Source organism: Alternaria conjuncta, assembly GCF_024043145.1.
Source record: "Alternaria conjuncta strain BMP 0040 chromosome Unknown scaffold_11, whole genome shotgun sequence".
Taxonomy (NCBI): domain Eukaryota; kingdom Fungi; phylum Ascomycota; class Dothideomycetes; order Pleosporales; family Pleosporaceae; genus Alternaria; species Alternaria conjuncta.
The window spans coordinates 72,808-87,437 of NW_026250100.1; the positions used below are offsets into that span (position 1 = coordinate 72,808).

Genomic DNA, 14,630 nt, shown 5'->3' on the forward strand with positions numbered 1-14,630 from the left:
ACGGTGCGAGAACGATAGCAGGGCAGAGCAGTGTAGAGCAGCAAAGGACAGACATAGCAGGCCAAGGTAAGCAAGAAAGCGCAATCATGAAGCATGTACATTAACGTTGAAGATGAAAGATTTCCAGCTCTTTTCCCCATGTACCATAAACCACAGACCCGTCAATCCGCCTAATGCGAATTCTCTCTCTCCCTTAATCCTCATCCTCCGAATGCAATGCTAATACCCGCCCGCCCGTTCGAAAACACAAAATGCCAAAGCTAACTACATACAAAAAAAGGGTATCGACATAATCCGCCGCGAAGCGTTAGTGGGAAAGATAAGGTGTTTTCCCAGATCCAGGTCTTTGGCTTGAAGATACAAAACATGTGTGGAACAAGATAAAACTGAACTCAACCCAACTCGCTAAATGATACTTCGAAAAACAAGAAGGCAAGATAAATAGAGCAATGCGGTAATGACACGCTTGATGATGATAAAAGATGCCAAAGGAGGTGGTGGAGAAGTAGATGTTGTTATCAACGGACAAGGGTTGCCAGGGAGAGTGTTGAAGATGCAAAGGTTGGTCGTTATAGTAGGCCGTCTCAGTTGTACATGGTATATGAGGAATAGGGTGATGAAGGCCTAAGAGCCTAGATCATAGGGGTGTTTTCGCCGCCCTGGTATACACCAGCTTGGAGGGTGTTGGGAGGCATATTGGCGCGGAGCTCCTTGGGGTTCCTGTAAAATGGCTGGCCATTGTCCGGAGGAATGACTTGCTCCATGGGCTGGGGCATCGGTGGTGGCGGCGGAGGCGGAGGAGGAACCTGGTTGAAGTAGGAGTCGTGGTGGTTGCCCGAGTCGCCAGGAGGGGATCTCGTGTTTGGTCCGCGGGGGAAGGAGAACTCTGGTACGCTCTCGTAGGGGGATCGCTCAGCGCGGGTCATAGTGATAGGTGGAGACTTGGCGCGCTGAGGTCCACGGCTGGTGCTACGCATGCGTTCAGTTACGCGCTTGAAAGTCATACCCAGGTTTTCGCTCACACTGCCGCGTCCCCGACGGTGTGCATGTGGGGAGCCTGTAGCGGAAGGGTTGGTAGGTGACACTTCCATGGGCTTCTCGCCCGGGCTGTTGCTGTCAATGGCAATGTTGATCATACCGATGCCGTTGTGACCGCCAAGGTTTAGCGGTGGTGGTGGCGGTGGCGGTGGGGTTGCTAGATGCTGGAGCTGAGATAGCAGAGGAGGGGCTCTGTCTTCTTCCTGGTCGATGATGATGACTTGGTTGTGGTTCTGATTCTCATGGATCGTCTCGGCGATGCTCGCAGTGATGGGCGGCGGGCTATGGCGCTTGTAGTTGGTCTGAGGCAGGATATCGGGCATAGTGTTCTGGCGAGAGTGACCGCGAGATCCACCTACAGAGGGGCGTCTGCCCATCGGGAAGGTAGGCGAGTTGTAGGTGCTGGATGGAAGGATGTCCTGCGGAGGTGCCGACATGGACCTTGGAGGTGCAGTAGGCTGACCAAAAGTGGTTGCGGGAAGTAAAGGCCCAATGTCGTCTGTCTCTCCAGAGTGCGAGTCTTGGAATTGCATGTTGTCCGGGATACTTGGCACTGCTGGAATGTCATCTTCGTCATTCGGGTCAGCAGTCATGTATCTGGGATGACGCATGGCACGAGGATTGGCTGGAAGACCAATTGGTACAGATGTCGTCGATGTCGGCCCTGCGCCGCCGATTCTCTTGGTCATCTCCGGATCCGCGGTTTGGCTTCTCGTAATTGGATCGCGATACATCGACATTGAGTTTAGCATGTCATCAGTGTTCGACCGCTCGTGGGACACTGGTCGGAATGCCAGATCTCCAGGATGGGGAATGACTGGAGCGGATGGCCGGCGAGCCAAAGACAGTCTGCGCTCTTCCAACTCACGAGCGGCCAGGGCCCTCCTTGACAACGTGGTAGGGCGCATGCGCGACGCGCCCGAACGTCCTGAAGTCAAGGAATCAGGAGAAGCATCGCGTCCGTAGCCTCGTGTGCGGCTAGATTCCCTCAGGAATGGCGTGGGCTTTCGGCTCACAGATCGGTCTCGTGGCGCGCGACGCTCTTCGGAGGCTTCTCGACGACTGCTCATAGCACTGTCAGAAGGCCGGCGGCTACTACTGCGGTGTCGCTGGCGAGGGGCCTCATAACCAGCAAATCCTTCATCATCGTCGCGCTGCATGGGTTGAGGAGAGACGGGAGAGTGTTCTCCGCGCTGAGCGCTTCGTCCGCGACCCTCGACTGGACGGCGACTTGATGCGCGGCTAGCGCCTCTGCTTCGGGCCCGTACGGCACCTTCAGGAGACTCAGTGCGGCGAGTAGCTGCCTTGGACGAAGATCTTGTCTTGCTGACTCCCTGTCGTGCCCGGCTGCGTGCAGTGCGGGTGCTGGCAACAGATTCTGTGACAGCCGGAGAAGCAATGCTCATCTTGTAGAACCTCTCATCATCGAAATCTTCCGTGCTAGTTCCCATTTCCTTCTTTTGTGAAGAGTAGATACCTGCGTCTTCAGGAGACATTGGCACAGGTGAGGACGGGGAACGTTTTCCTTGACGAATGTAACGAACACCTGATCGTCCGCGGTTCTGTGACTCCTCCCGAGTGCGACTACGGGTGCGTGCAGTGCGCGAAGCTGGCCTCTCCTCGTTTCTGGAGTTGGCGCGGTTCTGAGAATAGTGGTTTGCTTCCTCAAGACTGCTGATGTACTGATCAATGCTGCGTGCCTTAGCGCTCTTGATGCTTGCGCCAGTGAGAGGTGGACTGAGTCTGCTGTTGCTGTAGCCTGTCTCTGGACCTGTCTCAACTACAGCTTCCGGCATGTCCAGATGAAGCTCTTGAATGTTTCGACTGCGTGAGCTACCGCGAGACTCAGCACGTTTCTTCTCGAGAACATCGAACACTCCAGCTGCTGGGGAAGGTAGGTGATCGCTCGACTTTCCCGGGTTGAAAGTCGCTGCGGAAAGGACAAAATCTTTGGAACCACTTGTTGCTCGGCGTGTCGAGAATGGTAGGGTCTCCGCTTCGCGGCCGATATTGTCAATGGCAGTTCTTGGGTGAGACTCGTTACGCTGGCCTCGATCCGGGATGGCCAACGATGCAAGGACTTCGTTGTTGGTAGTCTTGCGACCAGCGTCAGATCGCGAAGGGAAACGCTTCCTGCTGTATGAACCTGGTGTGGCAGTTCGTGCCGATGACGGCTCCCTGGAAGCATCACGTGCAGCACGACCGAGCCAACCACCATGCCCTACAGCTGGGCTGATAGCTGATTCTGCGATAGGCGTCACACCGGCGTTCATGGGTGTCTTTTCGTCCTCTTCTCGGACGATCTGTCTGGGTTGAGGTCCGCGCGTGAAGTCCGTGACGAGCTTGAGTGAGGCCATCCTGGCCGCGACTCGGCTACTGCCAACACTGCCACTAGGAGGCGACAGAGGGGGGCTCATTTGTGAGCCAAGAAGCGCTTGCTTTTGGGCTGAGAAAACGGCATCCTGTGCGCGTGGTGAGAACCAAGGCTCTGTAGTTTCGAGACCCATGCAAGAGAAACATCGCACCGCCAGCTCCGCTCTGCCGTGTTGGACTGCATGCTCTCCCCATTTGCGGACTAGGAAAGATTGCCTCTGCCAGTCAGTTGGGAAGGTCAGGCATGTCAGTAGGATGGCCTCCATGTAATATTTCCGAGACACGTAGACCTCGATGGCGTCGTTGTATTCACCCAGTCCGAGGAAGATGGCCACGGCGGGGTGGATGTCGCCTTTCTCCAGGAGACGCTGAACGAAGGCTTCACCAACCTTCTTTTGCGAGCCTTGACCCATGTTGCTCAGAGCAAGCAACATCCAGTCAGACGAAGTCATTGACTCGGAACCAACCATGGAAGCCATGAGATCAGCGCCGAGGTCACCCAGCCATTTCGAAAGAAGGACAGCAGCGGCCGAACCGGGGGAATGACGTGCCAGTTCATCCTGCACTAGATCCTCAATGTCTTGGTCCCAACCAAACACTACCTTGAGCATGTTGAGTCGAAGATCGTCTGGGGTGCGATCTGGCCCAAGATCCGTGGGGCGGAAAGGTACGTCGCTCAGCCTCATTTTGGTGAACGGGAAGAGATCCATGTGTTGGTTCTTCTTGGATTCTTCCGGGCTTCGCAGGACTTCTTTGCGGAGAGCTGAGGAGCCGTACCGGGATGAAGATGCAGCTGATGATATTGATCGAATGGAAACGCTTTCACGTGTTGAGGTGCCAGCAAGGGACGATGTGCCGGACGAGAAGATGGTACCGGAGCCGTTCGAGCTCTTCGATCTGGTGGACCTCTGCGACGCTGAGCCATGCGATGGTCTGTCGTATCGGTAACGGGGAGCGCGGCCGCTGCCAGATGATCGGGAGCTCTGGGAGCCCCGGCTGGATACAGGACTGAGGGGACCAACACGATCGCGGCGCTCCTCTTCTAGCTGGTCCATCTCTTGGGCGATCTTCTGCAGCGGTGACATGGCGACACCCTCGTCCGCGCTACTTTCTGAGTCGGCAAGCATGAGTGGGAGCGACTTCGATGGGAGAGCAGTAAGGGGGGTCTCCATCTGCTTTTGTTGTTCGTCTAGAGAGCTTGGTGGAGATGGAGGCGTGTTTGCAGGCGCATGCTGAACGTTAGCGACCATGGTGGCAGGTCCATTGCTGGGGTTGATGTCGTATTGCTGGATGCTCGAGTTGCGTCCAATGGTGAAGAGGGTAGCAGTCGGACCGTAGTTGCAGATAGCAGCGATGCCATCAGTTGTTGGCACAGTTTCGTATGACACTCTCTTGGTGCGGACATCCCATGCGCAGGTTTGACTATATATCACGTGTTAGCGTGGAGGACGAATTGACAGCGCATGCCAAGATACATACCCTTCGGTGTACTGTATGATCCTGCCGTTCTTTGACCAGGCAAACCAGCAAGGTCCGGGCTCTCTCTGTTCCTTTTGGTTGAGCACACGAATTACACATGGAGCGTCACTGCCATGCTGGGCCTTGGGAACACTCCATACTCGGAGGTCACCGTCTGATGTTTGGGCCGCCAACATCTCGGACTTTTGCTTTGATGAAGAGCCATGCCAGGCAAGACCCGCAATGGGCGAAGGGTTTCTGGGGGTGGTGAGAGTGTGCAGGATGGTGAAGGATGGCTGCAGGGTGGCAATGAGGATTGAGCCATTGAGATACCTGGAGGTGTTAGCATTGATGCCCAATTCACTGGATGCCTCTTGTACGCACCCAATGGCGAATGTTCTGCAGTCTGAAGCTGGCGCGAGTGCGGTAATGGGATCGAAGATGGTTCTGGCGGAGAGGTGTTCGGATGTGGAAGGCTCGAACAGGATGATGTTGCCCTGCGCGTTCCCTATGCACATGTTAGCACCCGAACAGGCAATGGCGACTGCCCGCCTCCGTCACTCACCAAAAGCAACGTTTCCATTTCTCATCCACGTCGCGACGCGGATCTGCTCATACGACGCAAATCTCGCCACCTCGTCGCCCGTGAACAAGTCCCACACAATTGCAGTCGAGCCGGCGTCGTACGAGACGACTAACCGGCCGGCACCTCTTTCGCTTGTTGTGTCGACTGATATCCACGATACATCTTCCCGATGCCTATCAAAGCGGCGCTCTATCGCCAGTGTGTCGTGGTGGAGGACCAGTATTACGTTGCGTTGCGCATAGAGCAGGAAGGAGCCTGTTGCCGCACAGGGCTCGAATGCGAACTCATCTTGGCCCGGCGTCGGGGGTTTGAGCTTGACGTCTGTGGAGCGAACCGAGTTGCTTTTGATGGAATTGGAATTCGCGCGCTGTCTTAGTCCAGTCGACATGGTGAGGGCTGGATCTATGGGTGGTCGTCAGTCGGGTCGAGTCCGCAAGGGCCCGCGAAGCGCATAACGTTGAAGACGATGGCGATTTGGGATAACGGGAGTACAATCAGGAGCTTGCACAAGAGCGAGTGTGAAACTGCAAGACGTCAGGGGAATCCAACTCACTGCAGAGAGCAAGAGCGCGCTAAACAGCAATGCGCTGACAGCTCCACGGCGTCTGGAGGAGGGTACCCTTTGGCCCCGCCCCGGTCTCTACAGGGATCAAAGTTGAGGCGGTTAAACAGAACTTGGGTACCGCTTTCGTCTTATGCGGCGGTACAACAACGTGCAGCTGAAGAGACAGACAAGCAAGCAAGCAGCGAGAAGGTAGAGAAAAAGCGACAACAGCGCAGGCGATGTGTGAGTTGAAGCGCGTGGACGCCCGCCTATCACTAACGGCGCTTAGAGCTCCAAAGCCCGACTGATACTCGCTCGAAATAGTACGAATGGCATCGGTTGGTGCCGTCCAGCCAACGAGCAGCATACCCGGCAGCAAAAGGCGTTAACGGGCTGGGGTTGCGCAGCCTCATTCGCTCGCCAGCTGTGAAAGGTCGACATTGGACCTTCGGGGACTCGACGAACGAAGCAGACGCATGCTGCCATCCTGGAAGCCAAGTTGGTGACACCGCACGTTAATGGTTAGGTTCGCGCCGGCGTGCCTGCGTGGGTTTACAGACCAGCCTCTCAGAGGGCTGGACGGCACAGGGACGAAGACGCGGAAGACTGGGGTCGACAGAGTACACGAGATGGCCGCCCTCATTGGCCAGCACATGTGCCTACCGCACAATCATCACACTTTCGCGCTCGAAACCAGCGTATCAGATCGCGGTGCGGCCGCCTTGGACCGGCCCGTAAAGGATGATCCCTACGTGCTCAAATATGCGACATGCCTCGTCGACTCGATGCATATAACGACTCTCTGTTCTCGACGCTGCCATGACTCTTCTCAAAGTACGGTGACGGTAGCGCCATCACGACATGTTCACAATTTTCTCTCCTGCCGCTTGGCCAGCCGTTCGCATACTGCGCGGCCTTGACCGTGGCAGCTAGCGCATCGTGCCCAAGCTTTTTGCGCAACGCGCTCAACCCGCAACGCTCGGGAGCGGATATGTAAGTTGGTGGCACAAAGGTCACGGTCCCTGAACGACTATCCTGCACAAGCCATGGCCCGTCCCGGAAGAAACATCAACACCTCGCGCATGACGTGCGAGACCCCAGGAGATGGTAGTTCCGACTTCACATTCAAACCCAGCCGCTTGTATCGCGGGGGCATGGTAACGTCTTGCAATCCATGCCCGACTAATGTGTTGATATCTACATATACGGCCCAGGAACCACCACCCTCTGTCGTTGAACCAAGCACAAAGCATAACGTGCCGCTGCAGAGGCAGGACACACAGAAGCACACGTCGCTAACCAAGCACAATCGATCTACTCCCGCCCCGTCAGCTTCAACCAAGTCAAAGCTCCGCCGATCTGGCATGCGAGCGTCGTTCCCCGGTCGTGATATATGCATGCCAGTTCATAGTGGCTACAAAACCCTCGTGTTTCCTCTCGGCATGAAGAAACAATTTAGCAAAGCTGCTTCAGGCCGTGTCATTAGCTCTCAACAGCGTCTTACACCGTTCGAGCTATACCCAACGGTATCGCAGAAACGGGGGTGGGTGTCATGAAGTTGGGCACACATTGCCTTAGTTCCGTGATGAATTATTCACACTCCTTTCCGCTTCAAGGCTTGCTGCAAGCGAAGCGCCCGACTAAGGATCTTCATCCCGGACTTCTCTACACCGTCTACCAGCCACACGCATTTCGCCCCTCTTTTTGAATGTACTGTGTACTCTGCCCCACGGCATTCGCAAGACAACAGCGGGAGACGCAAAATTAGAGAGGTGTCTCGCACAAATCGCGTGTCGTTCCTGGACAACTTGCGTGCGGACTAATTTAGGTGAGGCAAGCATGCAGCTTATCAGCACTGCAGGTCCAGCCAGACTGTATGGTGATACAGCATGACCGGTATGCGGGTCCGTGCAAGAGAAGAATGTTCGTCCAGTACCGATGGATCCCGCAAGATTTGAAGCAAAGCTTAATTTAGGACATCTTCGCGATATATGGGAAATATTGACGATGAGGAAGGGAAGGATTCTCAGGCATGATTCAAGGAAGCGCATAGTGAGGGATTGCCGAATTGGAACAGTAGGGCCTCCCAGCGACAACATTATACTTAGCATGCGAGACTCTGCAAAGTGACGTTGCTTGCACAGCGCCCAACTGGTCGTTCAGCAATTTGCTTTTTCGTTCGCGACTCGAGCACACATAGGAGAGGGAAAGCGATATTCCACCACGGCTTCGGGTTCGCTGCATCATGCAGAAGAAACATGGTAGAACTACCGAAGCCCGCTCTGGGAGCGCCACACATCTCAACAATCACACACCAAAATTCAGCTAACGAAGCCCATCACATCCCCATCACATCGCTATCCTATTTCAGGGTGGGCATCACGAAAAGCGCAATCTATGTGAACAGGGCAAGGATTTGTTCCTTGTTGTCAAGGTAAGACGAGCAGTAAAATTCAAATGGGGTATCTATCTAAACGATGGCTGAATGGTGGGGGTATCAATAAGGGAAAAACAGGCGAGAGAGCTTATCAGCCACAATAAGCCTCGCTCCTTTTGCGCACACAAGCGCGCATACATATTTCGCATTCCGATTTGCGGAAGCGGGGGGTATCGAGAGAAAGAAAGGCCAGGTCTGGCAAAAAACGCCGCAGAACCTGCAAATGTGAAGATCCGTCACAATGTCGCTCCTCCAATGCGATTCTTCTGTCGCTCTCCAAAGGTGTTTGGAGTTCCTCCTCTTTCTGCGTGATCGCCAGGATCGGCGCGAGAACGCGGTCCAGACGTTTGCGCACACAAACGACGCTGGACGATGCAAGTGATGAGTGCGCGACCCCAGGGCCGTCTGTCGTGTGGTGGACAGCGACGGTGGGGGCGTCCACGTTCACACCGTTGGCAAGCAACAGTGTGACTGGGGCTGACATGTGGGAGAGGGGAAGGTTGCATCCACCAGCTCCTGTAACATGTCGCGGTGTTTGAAGTAAGATGCGAGAACACATGCCAGTTCAGATGGCTGAGGCGCGACACGCGGCAAACTCAGGTCCCGGTGAGGGATGCTGAGTGAGGCTGACTGTGGCAACTGACTGACTGCGAGCTCATGTGACTCACTCAGCCATGCCAGCGCGCTGCTGACGGGAGCCAACGCGCGCGCCTACAATGGTGACGTCGATGTTGTCAAGATAAGTTCTGATAACGCCGTTAGTCCTGCGACGCGATTCGATGCATGCGATTTAGACTTACAATAACACGAATGCTATCGGACAACGCTTGCTCATTCAACCTGCTCTGGTGACTCGGAGATGGGAGTCATGGGCTTGGAAGTGCGACGCTGCTTGCCACTGCTGCGGCGGCGCTCGCTCTTGGGCTTCTTGGGCGCGTACAGTGGTGGCAAGACGGGGAGTGCTGTCGCCATGGGGTACTGGCGCGGTGGAGCGGGCGCCTTGTCGAGGAACGGGCAGGCAAAGTCGTCGTCAAAGTCCTCACCAAAGAGGTCTGCGTCGCTGATGTAGGATGAGGGTGCGCTGCGGTGGTCCAGCGATGGGCCCGTAGGCCATGATGGGTAAGCACATGTTGAGCCGCGGGATGATGAAGAGCTGGTAGAGTAGTTGCTGTACAGCGACGATGTTGGTGAAGCCATGTTCCTGGGCGAGATGCTAATAGGCATCGACTTGGATGGCGAGGAGGATGGTGAGGAGCCTGGAGAGGATTCGAAGTGCATGGTGGTGAGGATGTTGGTGGTGAGGGTGAATATTGGTATGTGTATAGCGTACGGGGTGGGTCGCTATTGTATATACACACTTGCGGGCACTTTCGGCACTACGAGATTGCAGTGTGTTTTCGTGGTTTTTTCGTCAGTCTAGTGTCGCGGCAACTGGACCGAGGTGCAGGGGCGGTTGATGATGTATGACGCCGATGTGGGTTTGGGGGCAGGTGGAAAAACAGGGTTGCGGGTGCTACTCCGGTAGCGTCGGGCTGCGTCTCGGAAAGCGATGTGGGAGATTTGCGATCTTGGATCTAGCGATGCGACGGTGGGTGGGCGTTCGGGGGGCTCGATTAAATAAAAGCCACGGGGTTGCGCTGGTCAGGCGTTCGAGTCAGGCAGAAGCAATGGTCGTGTGTGCGTGTGTGTGTCTCGAATGAAGATCAGATGAAGGCCTGGCCGTGGGGAGGGTTCCATATATCCTCCGCCGTAAACAATCAACTCTCCACGCCTCGCTCCGGTCCGCATGAAACGCTTTTATTTGGCGCTTTATGATTTGCCTTTTGTTATGTGTCGGTGAGCGACCGCTCTTTGGAGGGGGTGCACTGTGGTTGGCGGAGCTTCCACGCAGCTCAGACCGCCCCTTCACAAAGGCTGCCATTTCTGGCTACCGCAGCCGTCAGCCCCGTATGCTCCGCTGCGCCTGTGAGTCCATCCCGGCTGTCGGGGCATGAAGACCGTGACATGGCAGCCCATCCTTCGCCCTGTCGCCTGGCCATCGCTTGTCTGCGCTTGTCTATCGCTGGCCCTATCGACGTGCGCACATGCGAAATGCAACGATGACTCGTCCAGCAGGCAGAGTCTGCTGCCTGCTAAACTCTCCAAACCTGCCTCGTCACCTAGACAATACTCTAGAAACCTGGCTTGTTTAATCATCGACGCACGCCATCCAGAAAAAGACCTGAACAAGGGATGTGACAGTGACAGCGGTTACACACCCCACGACTCAATTCGCGCCACGCCCGTCTCCGCGAGGATAAGATTCATCGCATGCCCAGATGCAGTAAGCTTAGTGTCAGAGGATCATCTCGGGGATGGCATAGGGAGACCCTAGCTGCCCTCCCCACGCTTTCATCCGGCGGCTTCTGACATCCGCAAAAGGAAACCCAAACGCCTGCCCCGGGTTGCTGTCCGCTTCTCCGTGCGTCTTGTGAAATGAATTATATCGATTGTTTTTTGCGCATGCTGCCCAAACAGTCATCTGGCTGTTTGACGCCCTGATTCAGGTGTCGCAAGTGGCCACCTGGTTTGCCCCCGTCCCTGCGCCGGCCACACACAAGCAGATCCTCGCCGTTTCGAAACGAAACCACTCCACAAAGCTTCCCAAATTGTAAAGAAAGGAAGAATGAACCCTCGGAACATGTCCTTCCCTTCGCATCGAGGTTTACCCGGTCAAGCTCATGGGGTGCATTAGTCGCCATCACATGCATCGCGCCGATCTCAGGGTCCTCCCCACTCGAGCCCTCCGAGACAATTTCTAGCCTGCGGGTCCCCTTCACAACCTCACCACCAGTAGCGTTCCATAGCCGGCAGTTACTCTGCGACGCGCGGAGCAAAGTAGCATTGCCACCAATTAATGTAGCGAGGTACATGCCGGCCCGGCATACAATGTACACTTTCACAACCGCCATTATCGCGCTGTGAGACGCCTCGCAGGAGTCATACTTGCAGCCGCTGCGGATCCGTCTTGCCCCCGAACAAAGTCCAGTAACTTTGTGCGACCTGGATGCACGCATTTGGATCATGATAATGCGAGGAAACTCCAACGCTTACGGCTGACCTGCAGTGTGCGGGAGGCTGAGAAGAGATCTGTAATGTCCGTCGCATGCAGTGAGCACACCCTCTCGTTCGCATCGTTACTGCAACGGTATCCCCAAATAAGCCCTTTGTGCCTATAAATTCGCAAACACCATAAAGGAAACGGAGCACAAAGGTCAGCGCTGTCGGTTACATTGTTTGTGTCTGCGTTCGGTTGGATACAGCAATATAGCACCCTGCTTCATCTCCACGTTTTCGCGACCCGTTCAGCCTGCACACTCTGCCGGTAATCTGGGGTCGGGTGAAGAAAAGCGTCTGTGCTCGCTCAGGAAACTGGGGATCGTGAGAGTCCGTCCGCCTAGTGTGGAAGGTTCTTCCATTCTTCCATGCGCCGCCGTTCAAAAGGGCTCGTGCACGCCTCCTCGCGTCGAGCAACACCCATATTGCCTTTGCCGAGGTTCCATTTCACCCTCACACCACGGTCACTTTCTCGCCGTGCTGACAGTTTGGTCACTCTGGCGACTCGGTCAGAAGGTCGGCCAGCTGTCCAGACCACGTTCCCGCTACTCCTAGCCCGCCAGCTATTGCTGCACAGAATGCGGGCGGGCGACCAAGCTCGGAAGGTTGTCAATAAACTTCAACTAACCGTCCAGGAGGGTTCCCCTGTTTGCAAGTGCGCATGCAAGGCACCACCTGGCTGTTTGCAAAACCTCGAGCACGACGCAGGGTCTGCCGACCCATGAAACAGCACCTGTTCATGACGACGTTTGTCCCACAACCAAGGCCGACAAAGCAACTGTGCCGCTGACCCCATCCTCGACCCCATACCAACCCCGTATCACTTGCCTTCATCAAGTCTCTATGCCATCACCAAACTTCAAAAATGACGTCGTCGGGCAGCAGAGCCGCACTACGTCGGCCACGGCGTTATTATTTCCTGCAGGCCTGCAAACATGAATCCATCGCCAAAAGTCTCTGCTGCGATATCCACATGCCAGTACGAAGTCAACAAATTCCATCTCGGTGAAACTGCACGTGAGTGGGCCGGTAGCATCATCGTGCTTATGGTGCGGCTACAGCCTTCGACTAGAAGCCCGTCATTCCCTTACATGGAAGGTCCGATGTGGATCCGAACGATAAGACGACTCAACTGGGTAAAAATCTCAGCGTTCCGAAGTGGAGTAACAAAACAAGCAACTCCGACATGTTTTCGTGAGACTGCAAACCCACGATTCATGGGTGCTGGCGAAAACCGGCCGGGTGCTGTGGCTGTGGAGCAGGTGTTGTCGCTTCAGCTCATGCAACAATACCGTGCAGTGGCGGTGAGTGGATCCATGGTGAAGAAATTAATACGGCCGCGGTTTGAGCGGTACGAACGGTTTAAGCGAAGAAAATATAGACTTCAGGCCTTGCACTATTACTTCGCTATCGAACGCGCAAGTCCAGCAGTCCAGAGCCATCTTGCAAACACTACCAGACTCCTTGCACTTTCCTCTTTGGGAAGTGCAACCGGCAGTAGGCTGTTTGGCAGGAATGAAATGTACCATGGGAATCTCGCAGCCTAGACCGCCGTTGCGATCAGCCATCGCCCTGCATCGAGGCTGCATGTCACTAGGTATTCGACAGGCAGGTAAGGTGGCTTCTAACAGAGATCATCCGTGGTTGTAGAGTACACAGTCTTTAGTCGCTGTCGGTTGGAATTCTTCCGTTTAGAGATGAGGGGAGAAATTCCGGTGGCTGATGTTGCGCGGAGAATTACTTGCAGCATGGAGGGTGGACGCGGGGATGCACATGCTAGATGGTGCGAGATCACTTGTCGGATTGTCGACCCGCGGACGGTGGAAATACTGATACGTACTCAGAAACATCTCATTGCAGCGGGATCTGTGGGAGTGACTTGTCGCGTTGGCGCTGCAGTAGGGCACGCACCTACATCGATCTGGCAGCTGCGACTGTGTACGATAACGACGATCATATCGTCGAACTCATGGTGCGACAGTTGAGTCCACCAACATCTATTTCGCCATCTGTGATAACGTTTGCGACATACGTTAGGCGTTCGTTACACAAATGCAGATCCCACGATGGAGGGGTAAGCATCTGCGACACCACTTTCTCACAAACGCAGTCACCACTCAGCATGCCAGGCCATCCACCACTCAGCCTTACAACCCCAGCAACTTGCACACCATAAGGCTTACACAGCGTCCTTCCAGCCCACCGCAACACTACCCAACAACACCAGATAAAGCTTGTAGACAAAGGAAACCCTCAAAGCGGTGACTCACCGCCTGGATACCGCGTCCCAACACCGCTCACCTCCATCTTGTGCTTCATGCAGTGCGACACCTGAATGCAAGTATGCCGATCCTTTGACTTCCGTAGTCGGAGTCGGTATGCACCTGTCAGATGGACAGCATACTTGCGGGAAAGCAGGGCTATGAGATGGGTGAGCCCTACAAGCGCCCTGGACCTTTGCTCTTCTACGTCCTTCATCGGCGACGCCCTCCAGCGTAAAGCAAGTTTGTAGCCTGCTCGACAAAGTAGACATGAAATCCGCCGAGCGGTCCATTTCTGCCTCTTCGCCCTCTCCCGCCGTGCAAGTGTGAAAGGCAGCGACAAAGGCGCTTCACCCAGCACTACCTAACTCTCCTTCCACACGGCACAGAGTTCACAGCGCGGCAGCACCCCTCCGCTCATTCGTCTACTCGATAAGGCGTGATGCCAGTTAGTCTGGATGTCGTGCATATGTCACTTGTTTTAGTTTTTGCCCCAATGGACCCCACGCGGGACCATCACATCACGAGGGCGAAGGGAGGGCGCTTGCGGTTTCCCCACGCCACACCGAGCTTGACATGTGAATTCGGCTCACGTTCGAGACTGTTTGTGCGTGCCGCGATTATTGCTGTGTCTTCGGCATCTGAACGGATAGTCTTTGTTTCAGGTGAGGAGAGCGAGAATACTCCGCGTTCCGAGGAAGTCGAGGTCATTATCTCGGGGACGTGGGGTTGCATTTGGGGTTGTGGTGGTGGAGTGGAGCTGTGGGTATGCGACTCCACGGTCCACACACTTTTGCCTCCTGATCCATCTATTTCTCCAGTATGGGGTGGAGATAT

At 55.2% G+C, this 14,630-nt stretch overlaps 2 protein-coding genes across 2 annotated transcripts; both read right to left on the bottom strand.

Moving 5' to 3' along the window:
* Positions 1–632: 632 nt before the first annotated feature.
* On the bottom strand, positions 633–5,843 carry J4E85_007587 (uncharacterized protein; the record flags this gene model as incomplete). Its single annotated transcript, XM_051471819.1, has 4 exons — positions 633–4,833; positions 4,891–5,202; positions 5,254–5,377; positions 5,435–5,843. The coding sequence occupies 4 exons, from the start codon at positions 5,841–5,843 to the stop codon at positions 633–635; spliced, it is 5,046 nt and encodes a 1,681-aa protein (XP_051324016.1).
* Positions 5,844–9,267: 3,424 nt separating this feature from the next.
* J4E85_007588 (uncharacterized protein) lies at positions 9,268–9,714 on the bottom strand (the record flags this gene model as incomplete). The annotated part of the gene is made up of 1 exon (XM_051471820.1): positions 9,268–9,714. One exon carries the CDS (start codon positions 9,712–9,714, stop codon positions 9,268–9,270), a length of 447 nt encoding a protein of 148 aa, XP_051324017.1.
* Between the last annotated feature and the right edge of the window lie 4,916 nt (positions 9,715–14,630).